The following is a 15,501-nucleotide window of genomic DNA, read 5'->3' on the forward strand; positions in this document are numbered from 1 at the left end:
GCGGTAAGTCCGGTCAGCAGCGAATTTGTTCAGGTCGGCGTCCAGTGCCTGGGTTTGCTTGAGCATCTGCTGAGAAGGAACCTGTCCGAGAGATGGAGTCGTGCTGAATGCGAGTGGAGCTCGGGATTGGCCCTAAGGGCAGCAGGGGAGATCCTCCAGCCACAGGTATCCCAGAATGAAGGTGTTGCCATTATGCCTGTTAACATCTTGACTGTTGCTAGGAGGCGTTGGTCGTCGACTAAGGTGGGAAGCCGTGGAATTCCTAGAGATTTGGCAAGCTGTGTGGTCCGAATCAGAGCTGGAAGGTTGTGCTTCCTGTTGGCCCACTTTAGGAGCCAGAATTCTGTGGCAAAGAGTGGTTTCTTTATTGACGGTGCCGCTGACGCCCAAATTTCAGCAGCATAGAGTAAAGGTGGAAAGATAACTGTTCTTATGTACCTCACGGTTATCTTTTTATCTGTGATATGAAGGAGATGTTGTTTTGCTATCCACCGGAGTCTTGAAGCACGTGTGAGGAGCATATCCATGTGGGCGTTGAATCGAAGTTTTGGGTCGAATACAACGCCCAGATCACGATGGCTGGACACAATTGGGATGAGGGTGTTGCCGACCGAAGGCTGGAGAGAAGAAGGAGTTTGCTTCAATGAATACACCATGAATTCGGACTTAGCAGGATTGATCTTGAGCCCGAACTGGCAGAGGTAAGATGTGACTGTGGTGAGAGTGTTGTTAATTTCCACTTTTACCAGATTTAGGTCTTGACCGGGGATGATGGGAGTGAGTATCTTGATATCGTCCGCATAGCTTAGTAGACATCGAGAATGTGCAACCAGTGGGAAGATAATGGATGAAAACAGAAGGCCCGAAAGGACCCCCTCCTTGTGGGACTCCTGCGGTGACGGATCTAGTAAGGGTGTGATCTCCTGTATGAAGCTTTATAACTCTGTTATTCAGAAGAGAGGAGAGAAAGCATAATATGTTTCCTGTGATCTTGAAGTGGCATTCCAGGAGAGTGAGAAGTTGGTTTACTTGGACGGCATCAAATGCAGCTTCAATGTCTAAGTAAGTCACAGCTAGTTCCTGCCTATTCTCCAATGCTGACAAGATAGTATTTGTGGTGGCTAGCAGATTGGTGATCGTTGATCTGTTTGGAAGGGAGTAGTGAATTTGGGCTGGATTACTGGGCAAGATCTGCTTAGTGAGGATAGGGAGTAAGGCCTTCTCCAGGAGCTTCAGTAGGCTGGAGGAGTTGGAGATGGGTCGGAAGTGTTTAGGTTTCGATGGCGACTGAACTTTGGCTAAAGGTTTGATGAGATAGTTTTTCCACTGCTGGGGGAAAATTTTGTTCGATTTGGTGATAATAACAAAAATTCTTCCTACATTTTTGTTTTGTATTTTTAAATAGCTTTGGTGTAACTTGTTGTAATGTAATGTAATTTTTTTTTGTTAGTGCATTGGCTCCTGTGGCCATAATGCACCTTCCAAAGTTTTGCATTTTAATCTGATCCAAGCCCGAGGCGGGATTCGAACTCGCGACTTTTGGGTTGCCAGGCAGGCACTTTACCCACCTGGCCAGCCCCGTCGGTCTGTATTTATTCTGTAAACGTGTACTTTAAGTACTGTCAAGTGTCAGTCTGTCTCCAAATCCTTCCAGATGGGATACCGACTTGAAATTTGGTATAAATACAGGTGACTGGCAACAATCCTATGTGCATCCCATTTCTTTCACATAAGCGGCTGAAATTTAATTATAGAAACTATTTTTTATTATTATATAAATTAAAGGCAAGCGTAACTACTACCTGCTGTTAGTATTTTGATAAATGTTCTTATAAAAAATTGACCCTTTTGTAAAATTTTTATTGTTAATATTTTAATATGACAATTAAAACATTATACATATTCTGGTTGTCTTTTTAACTTTTCTCTAGCAAAAATAAAAATATTAACTCAATAAAAACACCTTAAATTTTTTCTATCTGGAAGGGGGCGCAGGAATGCCTCCCCGCTTGGGGCGCAAATATACCTCGGGCGGGCCCCGACAATGGGTACATTTGAAGTACATACTACTTATACCCTGAAACGAATATGAAAGACCCCTTCAGCAAGCTCAATAACGACACGTGACAATGATACGGTTAGAGATTCATGAAAGTACAAACCTTCTAGTCGATGGGCTATGACATTTATCCGCTATTCGTCACGAGCAATCCACGGAAGTGATAAATTAAAAATTCCAAGTTAATTACAGTTTGTGTGGAACTTAAGGCTGTAAAAGAACGAGTTGCGGCATGTAGTTTGGTGGCATCGTTCTAAGCTTATCACAGCGCTAGCTACTTGATGCTTCCATGGGTACCTTTCTTTCTTATTCGCTGCACGCCAGGATATTCTAGCGGTATTTTATTTTCCTTTTTTTTTTAATGGGACGTGTTCTGAGAAGTTGCAAAAACAAACAGGTTATGAACTGTTTAAACTGGGGGATAGAGTAAAACTGTTTAAGGATATAGTGAATGGACACAACAGCATGAGGCTACTTTTTACGAGTACGTTAAAATAAAGAACACGTACATTTTCCATGGACTGCGTCAATATTGAAAACATTACTAATTATATCTGCATGCGAGACAAATTTTATGATAAACTGAATTTGATCGACTAGTTACATTTGGCTCACTATGAGCTTCAGGCATTTATATGTGATTGTAACACATCTGTTCATAATATATTGTTGGCATAATCCTCTCGTCCATTCTCTGATGGCAGTTTTACATGCGTTGCGATTAATTTCGTATATTCCTGTAAATATTCCTTATTGTATATCCTTTAAGGTGCAAATAATATTTGCTTGTAACTTTGTCAGACAAACTTTGCCGTATCTTTTATACACTAATCCAAAAAACTAAGGAAATGCCTTGAAGTCGACTTCATTCTGCAATAAAATCGATGTTGTTGATCCTCAAACATTAAGCTAGATATCAATTTACCCAAGAACAGTGAGAGCGAAAGATCAATTTTATCATAACGTAATAACTTTTAATAACACATAAATGTCAGTGGAGAAACATATAAATAGTTTTTATAAGCAGTAACTCGCATGGGTATTATGAGGGTGGATATGAACTACGATGTGCACCCTCATCCATGGCTAAACACTTTTCGCACTTTAATTGCATTGAGCAGATCGTAATTAGCCTGAGAGCCCAGGTAATTTTTGACCACTCTTAGTTGACAGCATTCTCCAGCTACTGAAACCGGGCAAGAGGGATCGGTCGAGCAGATTAACGTCAGAAAAGAATGATGGAATGGTATCCTCTTCATTCAGAAAACTGTCAAATGTAATACACAAGAACACATGCGCTAATACACTGTAACCAAAGTAGCTGATGCAACAAAAAATCCTCAAATCAGTCGCTCAAGCTGTGCCTACGACGCACGACATAATTATCCGCTAAATTCTATCATTCTCCAATTGCTGTGCGTATGGAACGATTACTACTCTCAGGATCTCTGTTTTTATCTGTATAAATCCGTTCCTGATGACGGGGCGCTGATAACATCCCATACTATCAGTCCTACACCAGTGTCAAGCAAAAGTTTCGACCACGGACTGTTTCATTTTTAGCTTTAACGGCAAATCTCCAAAATTAAAATATTATTTTGTTTTATTGTTCTCGATAACAAAATACTGTGATCGACAAACAGAAATATTTCTAATCTATGGAGAATGTTAATATTCACAAATTTTGAACTTCACAGCTCTGGTTTTTACTATCAAATTCACAAATTTTAAGTACAGTAATATATTTCCAGTCGATTGAGAAACTTCCTTTATCTGAAATAATCGAACCCCTTGAATTATATCTGGAATTAACTGTTTATTATTATTATTTATTTTTATTTTTATTTATTATTTTTTTTTTCTAAAGGGCGAGATTGGGTTTGCAACCCTTCCGGAGCAAGTCCACAGGAAGTCAGTGAAGAAGGGATTCGACTTTACACTAATGGTAGTAGGTAAGCTATTTATTCCACTTTCACTTGGATGTTTATTTACTAAATCCAGATAATACATCTGGAGGCAATTTCCGTTAATTGAGGTATGAAATTTCATGTCGTCAACATGTATTTATAGCTCGTGCAGCTCCACTTACATATACAAGTATGTAACCGAAATGATACGGAAATTATCTTTCAACAAAATCATAAGTTATCGACTTGCTTATCTTAGAAAAGTGTGTTGATAACAAACTACAGGATATTATTTTTGGTAAGGATAGAAACAGCAACTTCCAATTAGCCGTAATCCGGAAGTAAATTTATTATTTTAAGGACAACTTCCTTGGTGCTCTTTTATTTTATTCATTTTATTGTTATTTAATTAAAACAGAACATGCACTGCACAAGCATCCAATTACAGTATATGTGCAACAGAATGAAAATAGTAACAAAAACAGTAATGAATAAATTATAATAAATTAGGAACTTCCCGGGGGGGGGAATGAAAAACAGAAAGTCTAATTAAACTATATCACTTATCGGAAGGTGCAAGGACATTGATGATATTAACTGAGTTGCCAAAGAAATCTAAATTGAGATTATTTTGCAATTGAGGAAATTCTCCTCAATGGACTGTACTCCTTGGTATCACTGTTGGATGGATGGACATGGAAAGTCTGCTGATATCTGAATGGCTCAGGAGGGATATGAAACTTGATTAGTTACAGCAGTTCCGGAGAATCAAACTTCCCAGATAGGCTTTTGCAGAGAAGCTTGAGATTAGATAGGATTATGAGACGAAAGTAAACACAGAGTGACCGGTAAAAAAAGGTAAACTGCAGCCATTATCAATCCACTGCAGGATGGAAGCCTCCTCACCGACTCACGTTGAGCGAAATGGAACATAATTTGCTGTACCAGCGCGGGTTGGCAGATCGACCGTATTTTGATAGTAACATTAAGTGGTGGAACAGAGGACAAAAAAAAAAAAAATCGCCACACTAGAGCTACACAAAATATTCATTCATCTGCCCAAGTGTATTATTTTTGTGAGTTGGGTGTGTTCTCTGGTCAATTTGCTTGTTTGCTGGACAAAAAACCCGAGTTTCCGGGGGCGAGACCTTGCTATTTTTTCTCGCGTTATTGACGGGATACCAACCCAGGCCTTTTCCACCCGGTGTGGGAAGGACGGTGACTATGCCACTGTGCAGACTGTAGAACAGCTTATAACAATGAGAAAGCCAGGATAGCTTATAATAATGAGAAAACAAGATTTAAATCAATAATCAAAACTACTTAAAAAAAAAAAAAAAAAGGAAAGAAAGAAAATATGAATGAATGGTGCATAGCCGAGTGGTTAGTGAAAAGCACAGAATTGCTCACGCCGCATGTTTGAATCCTCCTGATACCGCAAAAGATGGTAATATTCTTGTGGCATCTATCTTATTAATCCTGTATGACTGTCCCAGAGTATAAAAAGAATTTATATATTTTTTTAATGAGTAATTCTTAATCGCATTGTTAATAACACACTATATTATTATCAATATATAGTCGGTTCAACACGGTAGCCAGTGCGTTTTCAGTTCGCGAGCGCGTCTTGAGTCTGAAATTCGACAGTGGTTCAAGAATATAAAGAAAATACAATAAGAACATCACAACCAGGGCTCCCACTCCTGGGTTTTTCCACCCAGATCTGGGTTTTTTGATTGTCATCTGGGTTGATAGGTTTTTTTCACAAAAATATCTCATTATCTGGGTTTTTTCAGTAATTTTTAATTTTAAGTCAAAATTTATTTTTATTTCTTGTAAATACAATAAAATTTAATACATTTAATAACAGTTTACAATTTTCTTAATTTTATATTCTAACAATACTGATCATAATTTGTAATATCTCAAGTGCTTGTGCAAAATACTACAAATGTAAAAGGATTTCAAAGTTTTCCCAGGGTTCTACACTATGAAATTACGCTTACATGTTCATGCATGTAAGTATACATGTTCGTGTTACTAACATGTATGCGCAGCCTATTGAGCAGGCGGAAGGCGGTCTTTACTGCACAGTCTTTCGTGATCGTTCGTGGTATTATTGCATTATTTGGTGTGATTTTTACATTTATGCGTGTACTACATACAGTGATATAATAAATTTAAATTGTAATGACTATTTCTATTTTATGTTAATGGTTAGTGATTTATTTTTTATTCTATAGAACATTTTAAATAAGATAACTGCTAATTAGCCATACCCACAAATTGCCCACAATGTCTGAAACTTGTTCCCCACAGAGAAAGATGAGTAAACGGTGGTATACTCAAAATTTTAGAAATGAATGGCTAGAAGATCCGGAATTAAAGGATTGGTTGAAAGAAAACAGTAATGAAAAAGGTGCATCTTACTGTATTTGTTGTGAAATGAAATTAAAGAATGCCAATAAATCGATGTTACTAGCGCATAAAAAAAGTGCAAATATTGCTAAGACAAGTTCAACGTTAGACACGTTCTTCACAAAACATAAACCTACGGAGAATGAAGAAGTAGCAAAGGCAGAGTTAACAGTTGCTGCACTCATTTCTGAGCATAATATTCCATTTGCGCAATGTGATCACCTTATAGAAGCATGTAAGAAAGCATTTCATGATAGCAATATTGCAAAACAAGTTCAGATGAAGGCGACTAAAGTCTCTTATCTTATACAACATGGCATAGCCTATCATGAAAAAAATATACATTTCTAATATATGCAGAAAGAACAATTTTTCAATGATAATAGATGAAAGTACAGATTTATCTTTATCGCAAGTTCTAGATGTTGTTGTTAGATATTTTGATATTCAAAAACTTGATGTTGTAGATGTGTTACTTGACACTGTTTGTGTCGAAAATGGTACTTCAGAAGGGCTTTATCAAGCTGTAAAAGATCTTTTCATAGAAAAAAAACATTCAAATAAGTAATCTCGTTGGCTTTGGAAGTGATAATTGTGCCACTAAGAGTGGGTTCCAGTCATTGCTAAAAAAGGATGTACCATCAGTATTTATAATGGGATGTGTTTGCCATTCTTTTGCATTATATGCTAGTCATTCAATCAAGGTACTACCATCATATCTAGAAATATTTATAAAAGATATCTCTTGTTATTTTTCCCGTAGTAGTAAAAGATTAAACGAGTTCAAAATGATTCAAGATGTTGTAGATACTGCTAAGCATAAAATCCCCAAATTAGCACAAACACATTGGTTATCCCGTGGCAATGTAATAAAAATTATTATTGAGCAGTGGCATGCGTCAGTTCTTTATTTTCAGTCTCAATCAAAAATTGACAAAATCGATGATGCAGGGAATATTTACAATACTATGATCACCAAAGGAACTAAGCATATGTTGTTGTTTTTAGGATATGTACTGGAGAAAATAAACTGCCTGAATATTGAATTTCAATCTGAGCATTTCAGATTGCACTTACTTCATTCAATAGTTTCAATTGAGTATAAAAATATTCTTAGTTTTTTCATAAAAGAAAAAGACATTACTTTGTGCAATCTGGTTGAAATTGATCCAAGCAATGCAATAAATCATAAGCCTCTGAATAAAATATATTTGGGAGGCCATTGTATGGCCTTATTAAATTCAACACCACTTGGTGACAGTGAAAGCAGGTTTAAAAATGATTGTTTAAAATTTCTTGTTGAACTTTGTATGGAAATCAGAAAAAGATTTCCTCTAAATGATGATGGAATTATCGCCAGTCTGAATGTTCTTGACCCAGCAGTGATACATGATCGTGCCAATTCGCCATCCTCAATTTTCCATTTAACAATGCAGTTCCCTCACCTTGTTTCTGAAGACAAACTAGATCTTCTAGATGATGAATGGAGATCATTTCGTTTAAATCAAGATTTAGATTTCTCTTACAAGACCATCCCTGAGTTTTGGTATCTGTTATGTAATGTAAAAGATGGCTTTAATAATTCTAAATATGAGATTTTATCTAACTTTATGACCAGTCTAACTATTTTACCTCACTCTTTGGCAAGCGTAGAAAGAATCTTTTCCCAAGTAAACCATATAAAAACAAAAGCCACAAACTCCCTTAAACCAGAAACTGTGAAAAATCGACTAATGGCAAAACAGGCGATAAATAGATCTAATCAAAATTGCTATTCATGGAAACCTAAATCAGAATTGGTAAAAGAAGTCATACAAGGAACTTGTCATAAAAGATACGAAGAACGTTTGAAAAAAAATGAAAGAACTTCAAAAAATAAATGTGGAGGGAACTGTATGGGATGAAAATTCTGATTACAATTAAATAAATAATATTTTTGCATGGTAAGTTTTAACTTATTTGTGTTGCTATACTATATGATGAAAACTAGGTTTTTTTTGGGTTTATTTAAGTTGCAATCTAAGTTTTTTTAAAATTTGTGAGTGGGAGCCCTGATCACAACGTTTAGTGGACACCTGAACTTAATCACGGTCACTCAAACTCGTACTTAGAGAGGTATACGAATTTGAGGGTACAGACCCTCGCGCTTTTATACAAGTAAAGTAAAATACATGTTGCAAGCGACAGTAGCTGACTTGCATTATAGCTGTCGCGTATGCGTTGTTGCATTAGAAATCGTTGTGGTAAAACAAAGAATAACAAGTTAGTTAATATATGCAGTGCGTTACATTTCAAGAGCGTCAGTAAATCGGAATTCAACACAGCACCTTCCCAGCGGCCTACAGAATAATTAATAACACATTTTTGTGCAATTCACATTTTTCTTGTTAATGCTAAAACATGCTTCCATTTATGACGAATTTGTGGGGAGAGGGAGGAGGGAACGAGGGCTGTGAAGTCGTAACTAGACCTGAATCCCGCTCCCCCAGGGATCAATAGAACATAGGTTAAAAATTTAGTCACGATCCGACTTTTCGTTATAGAGCAATACGCGAAATATACTTTCATTTATAAAAATAGATATATGTGGTCGGTGGGAGGGGGTGCAGAGAAGGCTATGATTGATCTTAAAAGCATTCCGGGGAACAACGAAACAAAGCTGAAAATGTGGTATCGATGAACTTATTAAGTAACATCTAAACATCCGATAACATACTTCCATTACAAGTCAGGTAATGCATGCAGTAGGTTACATTTCAGGCGCATTCTATTTTTTTTAAATTTTTTTCTTAAAATTAATTGATTTTTCCCCCCTTTTCTGTGATTAACTGAAGTGAAAAGTAAATATAGTTATTTTCTCATCAATTAATTACTAAGATTATAACCTTTACAGAACAGTTAATAAAACTCTATAGTTTTACGTTCTCGAAACTGAGCCGTTCAATTTAATTACACCTGTATAATATTTATTGCTCTTTCCATATACTTACTTTTAAATCTCGTTTCCCTCTGTATATATTCACAAGTGGCACCACGTTCACGAACCTTACATAAAAGTATACACGAAACGTGCATGGACTGTCTGAATCTAACAATACGGCATTTAAACTTCATTTAATCTATGAATTTATTTTTTCCATACAAATTGGAAAAATTGCAATATGGGAAAAAAGAAATAATAATTGCCGGATTTCTATTTGTCCGATTTTCATGAAATTTGATGGCGCGTCAAATCTTTCTATATGACCTAAATATAAAATTACATAGAAATCCGTCCACTGGGAGTTCCCCTGTTACAAACCGGAAGAAGAACAGACTGATATGGCGAAAACAACAGGCGCTTATGCATACATGCTAACCTGTCTAAAAATGGAATTCAGTTATAATATGAAAAAGTAATCCAGCGATAAGTTAAATTGTTTTTTGTGCTAAGTGTAATGTAATAAGTTCATTTGACTAAAACGTTGCTCTCTTATTGTTTGCAAGTGGTACTTAGAAGAAAGCCAGTATTTATTTTATGTTCCTAATTATTTTATTCAGTAGTTGTAGCCAAAGTAACAGTTCCTTGCAAAAAGGGATAGTACGCTATAGAAATAAGCGTCAAACTCATGAGTAGAGTCGCTTTAGATTCCTTAGATTCCGTACATAACTCTCTCTCACGTTAAACATGTTATTTAAATACGCTAACTCTATAACGGCATGTGTGTGTGAGAGAGAGAGGGAGGATGACATTTAGTAGTAGTGGCATGCGATGCAAGAAAGCAGATGTACGAGCTTATGCAGCATCAGCCAGAAAAAAAAGAAAAAAGGAAAAAAAATCACACTATTCCCTGCAAATGACTGTCCAATTCCTCCTTGAATTTATTTAACCTGTCAACTTCCACAACGACAGATGGAAGTTTGTTCCAGCAATTAAGCACCAGCTGGCTAAAGGCAAATTTCCGCACATCTATTCTACATCTGTCTTTTCTTAATTTGAATTTATGCCCCCTTAGGTTCGTAATCTGAACAAGTGGAAGGATCCCATCAGAATTCAGCGTGCTCAGCCCATTCAAGGCCTTATACACCTCAATCAGATCACCGCGCAGGTGCCTAGTCTCCAGCCGCTGCAATTTGCAGAACTTAAGCCTCTCTTGGTAAGAGGATCCCTTCATTCCCCTCACCAATCTTGTTGCCCTTCTCTGTACACACATTTATGTCATGAATATAAGCAATAATGAAACCAAACTATAATCTCCACCCTGTGATACTACTATGTAAGTGAATCACAGTTTCCGCTTACAGTATATATATGACAGCAGTTCTATAACGGAAGTTTGTTATTAAAATATAAATACAACCATACATGATTGTAGTGATGTATGGACCATCATACTGAATGAAACATTGCATATAAGTGTGAAGTTTATGTTATCAGTGTATATTTTAGTTATTATACTAGAAGCTTTATTAGAGTACGAGGGTGATAGTTAAGATTTATGTAGACAATATCCTTCTTTATGCTAAAGTTTGTTTGATATGTAGCTGTATTTCTCTTACGCTTTGAAAGTTACCGTGAACTAGAGAACCTGCTAAAGCTATGTGCATGTAGGAATGCTGTCTCAAATTATTTTTAATTCATAGAATGGGGTTGTTATGACAATATATTATTCTTATTATTCACAGGAGAATCTGGCCTCGGAAAATCCACCCTTGTCAACAGTCTCTTCTTAGCTGACCTCTACAAAGACAGGAAGTTACCAACAGTGGAAGGTAAGTTGCTTTTCTTTCAATTATTTTTTGTACCTGCGTTGTTTGTTCCCGAGAGCAAGTTAAAAATTTGTTTTACTGCACAATGCGCTTGTATGATTAATAATAGTAATTATTATTATTACTGGCTTAGGTGGTGTGTGGACGTTTTTGAGTGTATCGTCACTAGGATCATTTCACCACGTCCAGTATAAGTAGTTCGTCTTATATTGGACATTCGACCAGTAAAAGATAAACGTATTGAAAGGTGTTACAAGTCTGCCATCCTGAGACGGCGGGATCCTCTGTCTGCTCGCCGTAAGAAACAAAGCATGTAACGTGAGAATCCGATCATTAGTTTTGTCGAGACCACTTCCCTCCTAGATTTTTGTATGCTAGAAAACCAGTGCTCGACTGTCTGCTTGATTTGGTACAGTATAGCTTGTTTAATCCTAGAAACATAACTGATTAAAGTTCACTCTCGTGACAACATAAATTTAAATTTCATCATTTTCCCAATGGCTTTTAGTGCTGCGATATCCTGCGATATCAATAGTGCATGCTTGATTTATTCTTCAAAACCAGTTGTCCGTAATCGTTTGTTCTAGCCGACGTTATTTGATATTTGTAAAAGAGAGAGAGAGAGAGAGAGAGAGAGAGAGAGAGAGAGAGAGAGAGAGAGAGAGAGAGAGAGTGAGAGTAACACCCGGGACAGCAAACTAATATCTTGTTCAGAAATTGTTACTTCGGCGTGTTACTTTGTAATGATGAAGCCCTTTGCTTATTTGCTTTCCTAGACTGATCACTTTTTATTGTAATTTAATACATTTACTTATTCACATAGGTTGGATATCTTTTTTTGATTTCTAAGAATGAGTGGCAGTTTAAGTGAGGAGCAAATAAGACAAATTATGAAGATGATGATCATCATATGAGAATGAAGTTGAAAGCGATAGAGTGAGCCTGCCTTTTACCATCTTGAAAGCTTCTCTCAATGGCAGTGTATCATCACTTGGAAACTCTCAAATCCAGGCCATTGGTCATACTTTCCCTTCACTTCTGATCTATCCCTCATGAAGACACAAATGCCCCGCTTATGAAATAGCCAGAGTCTATTTCATAAAAAGAAATAGCCAGCGTCTCTTCAAGCAAGCTTTCTATCAATCTCCAACAACTCTCTACGTATAAATTCTATAGGGAACAAACTCTTAAAGACCCATATGAGCTGCCACGCCAGATGTGATGCTCATCTCGACAACTCCTCACTGTTGCCACAAGTAACCCGCAACGTCAGTGCACTGGACTTCATCTTGGATCATTGGAAATTTGCTAAAAGGGCAATTCCAGATTTGAATATGGTGTGCATTTTTATTCTGATTTATATATTCTAATTGTGAAGTCATCATCAACGACACTGTTTGTTTGTTGGTTGTGAAACAATTCATTGAATAAATTAGCTTAATCAATTTGTACTTCTTATTTTCATGACTACACATACCCTATAATTTATAACTATATTTTACGTCCTGACCCTAAATAAATAAAAATAAATGAATTTTTTCTGTTTATACTTCGAGATGACCACATGATCAGAGCAGTTCACGTGATAGAGAGGATAAAAGAAACAACACCGTATTTAGAAATTCACCGGCTTGAACCTCAGTCACTCAAAGCACATGTACTTAAGCACCCACGCGCATGACCATTTAGCTACGGAGGGGATATATTCTGATAAACTATAATAAGCGATGCTGACACAGATCTGACTCAGGATTACATGCGAGGTGTAGCTAGAAGATGAACTTGCTCTCTAATATTTGGTAGTCACCGTTATTTATCATGGAGGAGATAATGGGGATTTGCCAATATAAACATCATAACAGATTTGAGGCGCTTTACTGTGTTAAGAACACAATCAAGGGGAAGTTTCTGTTCCCTCAAAAGATCGATGCCAAGAATTGGGCGCTGAAGCTTGGTCTTAAGTCCAACCTCAAACACAAATATATTTATTCACGGTTCAACCAAGTTCTTAATATCTTTTCATATAATTTAAAACACATTAACAACTTAGGCAGAACTGTGGATAATCAATCGTATTTACCTTTAAGTTTGGACCTAAGACCAAACTTTAGCGCCGAGTTCTTAGCGTAGATCTATTGAGGGAGCAGAAACTGCCCCTTGATCATGTACCTAATGCAGTACTGCGCCTCAAATCTGTAAGATTTTATTTTCTGCGCTAAAGTATTCTCAGAAATCTATGTCACAATATACATTTGTGTTACATTTCAGGAGCGTTGCATTTTCTTTTCTTAAATTAATTTTCTCTGATTAATAGAATTAAAAGTATATAATTAACCTTTCGTCCACTAAATTAAATTTCCGTTTATATTCTTTACAGTCATCAGAACAGACTGTGAAGTTAGAAGTGCATTTCTTGGGTTCGATTTCTCAAAATGCGTACCCATTTATCTCAGGACCACAACTAGTGTTAAAACTTCACTGCACGTACCTCAAAGCGTAGTAGTCAGATTTTTTTTTTGTAATACGCAGTCGAACGTTTCAAGATCCGGAACTCCGCCCATTTTCCAAGTCAAAAATGGGGATGGCAATTTCGGATCTGGGTAGTTGTATTTTTAGGAAAATCTAGAATCCAACAAAACCCTTCATGAAAATTTTGTTCTCGGGAGAACAAAAAAGGTGGGGTGTTGGAGCTTTCCTCCAATTAATAAATACTCCCAGATTGTTAGTGGCATCTACATTTGTCGCACATCAGTATCTTTATTTCCATTTACTATAATTTAGCTTGATTTTCTCTTAATTATCGATCCTATAAGAAGAGCCAGGGAATTCTGAGGTTCAAAGTTCATTATTTACTGCGGAAAAAGTTACCCTGTTAAAGAAACTGGATAGCAGGAAACTGTGTGAAACTTTTGCCGTTGGTTTATTAACTGTCTATGACGTGAAGAAGGGTAAAAATGAAGCTGCTTAAATGCTCTGCAGATAGAGAAAGTAATAATAAAGCAACCCTCCATATTACTTTACTTTTCTCTAGTTGCGGGAGACATCAAAGTATTATGTAAAATGAATTGCGGTATACAAGTGCAGTACTTTTTGTATTTTTGTCCATTTATGTATGAGTATACTATGACTACAAAAAATCCTATATACGTAGTTCAAATCTCAAGGTTCGCCTAAAGTTTGTTTATTTCCTCCAGAATTTTAATAAAAACTTGACAGAACACATAATATTTCACAGATCTTCTACGATTAATAGAATAAACAAATCAATATTTCATTATTTAGTAAATTATTAAAAAATTAACTGAACGAAAAAAAGCAGCAATTTTCTAAATTGCAGTATTTCAATCGAGAAACTTTTTCATTCGTTCAATCATCGCTGCCACAAACAGTAACGCCAATTATTTTTTTCTCTTCCCTCCCAAAATCCAAGCAAATCATATTTTCTGTAGTGGTTTCTTCGAAAACGCCCTATTTTCAGGGCGTCTCCGTAGCCAGGTGGGCAGGAGCAGCAGCGCGTAGTACACTCTTCTTGATTAGACCGGGGTTCGAGCCCGTGCCCACCAAATACGGAGGATGCGGAAAGGTCAGGAAATGACCACCGCATATCCCCGGAGCAATATGGCCTTAGTTGCTAATGCTCCTAAAAACCAAATATAACAATAATAATCTATTTTCAGTCACTTGGATAACCTGAAAATAGGGGTTTCTTTTACTACGTTTAATTACAATTCTATTAAGATATTAATTAATAACTTAACTTATTAATTATAAGTAAATATAAAAAGTAATACATTTACTTCTAAGGCATTTATTTATTCTAGGATTTCTCCCTATACACCAGATATTAGGCTCTTGCAGTCGTGCCGTATTAAAACCCAGCAGTAATGTATTTTTAATCAGTGCGAAATATGATCTTCAGATTCTTATGCCACACACATATTGACTCATTTAAACAACAAAATGATTTAATTCATGTTTTTCCCCCCCACTTAGAACGTGTGGATAGGACAGTGGATATTGAGAAGAAAGCCATGGAAATAGAAGAAAAAGGAGTACGATTAAGGCTAACCGTAGTGGACACCCCTGGATTTGGAGACGCCGTTAACTGCGAAGAGAAGTGAGTACAGTATTATGATTCCTAGATGCAGACTACGTCTGTGAAAAATTGAAGGAATACTAATTTAATAAACAAAAATTAAGAAATTCTAATATAATAACAAATAAACTGTTGAATCGTGTTAAAATTCAACGAAGTATCAGTCATACACTGTCACACTACTCTACGTGCATGGAAAATTAATGAAATTAGTATTAGTATTAGTAACGGCCGCATGGTGCAAGAAAGCCTATGGCTTATGCTGCACCAGC

The 15,501-nt window shown here is 36.4% G+C and overlaps 1 protein-coding gene across 2 annotated transcripts in view; it reads left to right on the plus strand.

The window, feature by feature from the left end:
- Septin4 (septin 4) overlaps positions 1–15,501 on the plus strand; it is a 171,859-nt gene that overhangs the window by 74,907 nt on the left and 81,451 nt on the right. The window contains exons 3-5 of one of the 2 annotated variants that reach the window (XM_090374273.1): positions 3,925–4,011; positions 11,050–11,136; positions 15,127–15,250. In XM_090374273.1, the coding sequence (XP_090230399.1) occupies positions 3,925–4,011; positions 11,050–11,136; positions 15,127–15,250 (298 nt within the window). The remainder of the gene's footprint in view (positions 1–3,924; positions 4,012–11,049; positions 11,137–15,126; positions 15,251–15,501) is intronic. The other variant, XM_090374272.1, reaches the window with a different exon arrangement.

Source organism: Mastigoproctus giganteus, chromosome 5 (genome assembly GCF_048544385.1).
Source record: "Mastigoproctus giganteus isolate SK-2022 chromosome 5, ASM4854438v1, whole genome shotgun sequence".
Lineage (NCBI taxonomy): Eukaryota > Metazoa > Arthropoda > Arachnida > Uropygi > Thelyphonidae > Mastigoproctus > Mastigoproctus giganteus.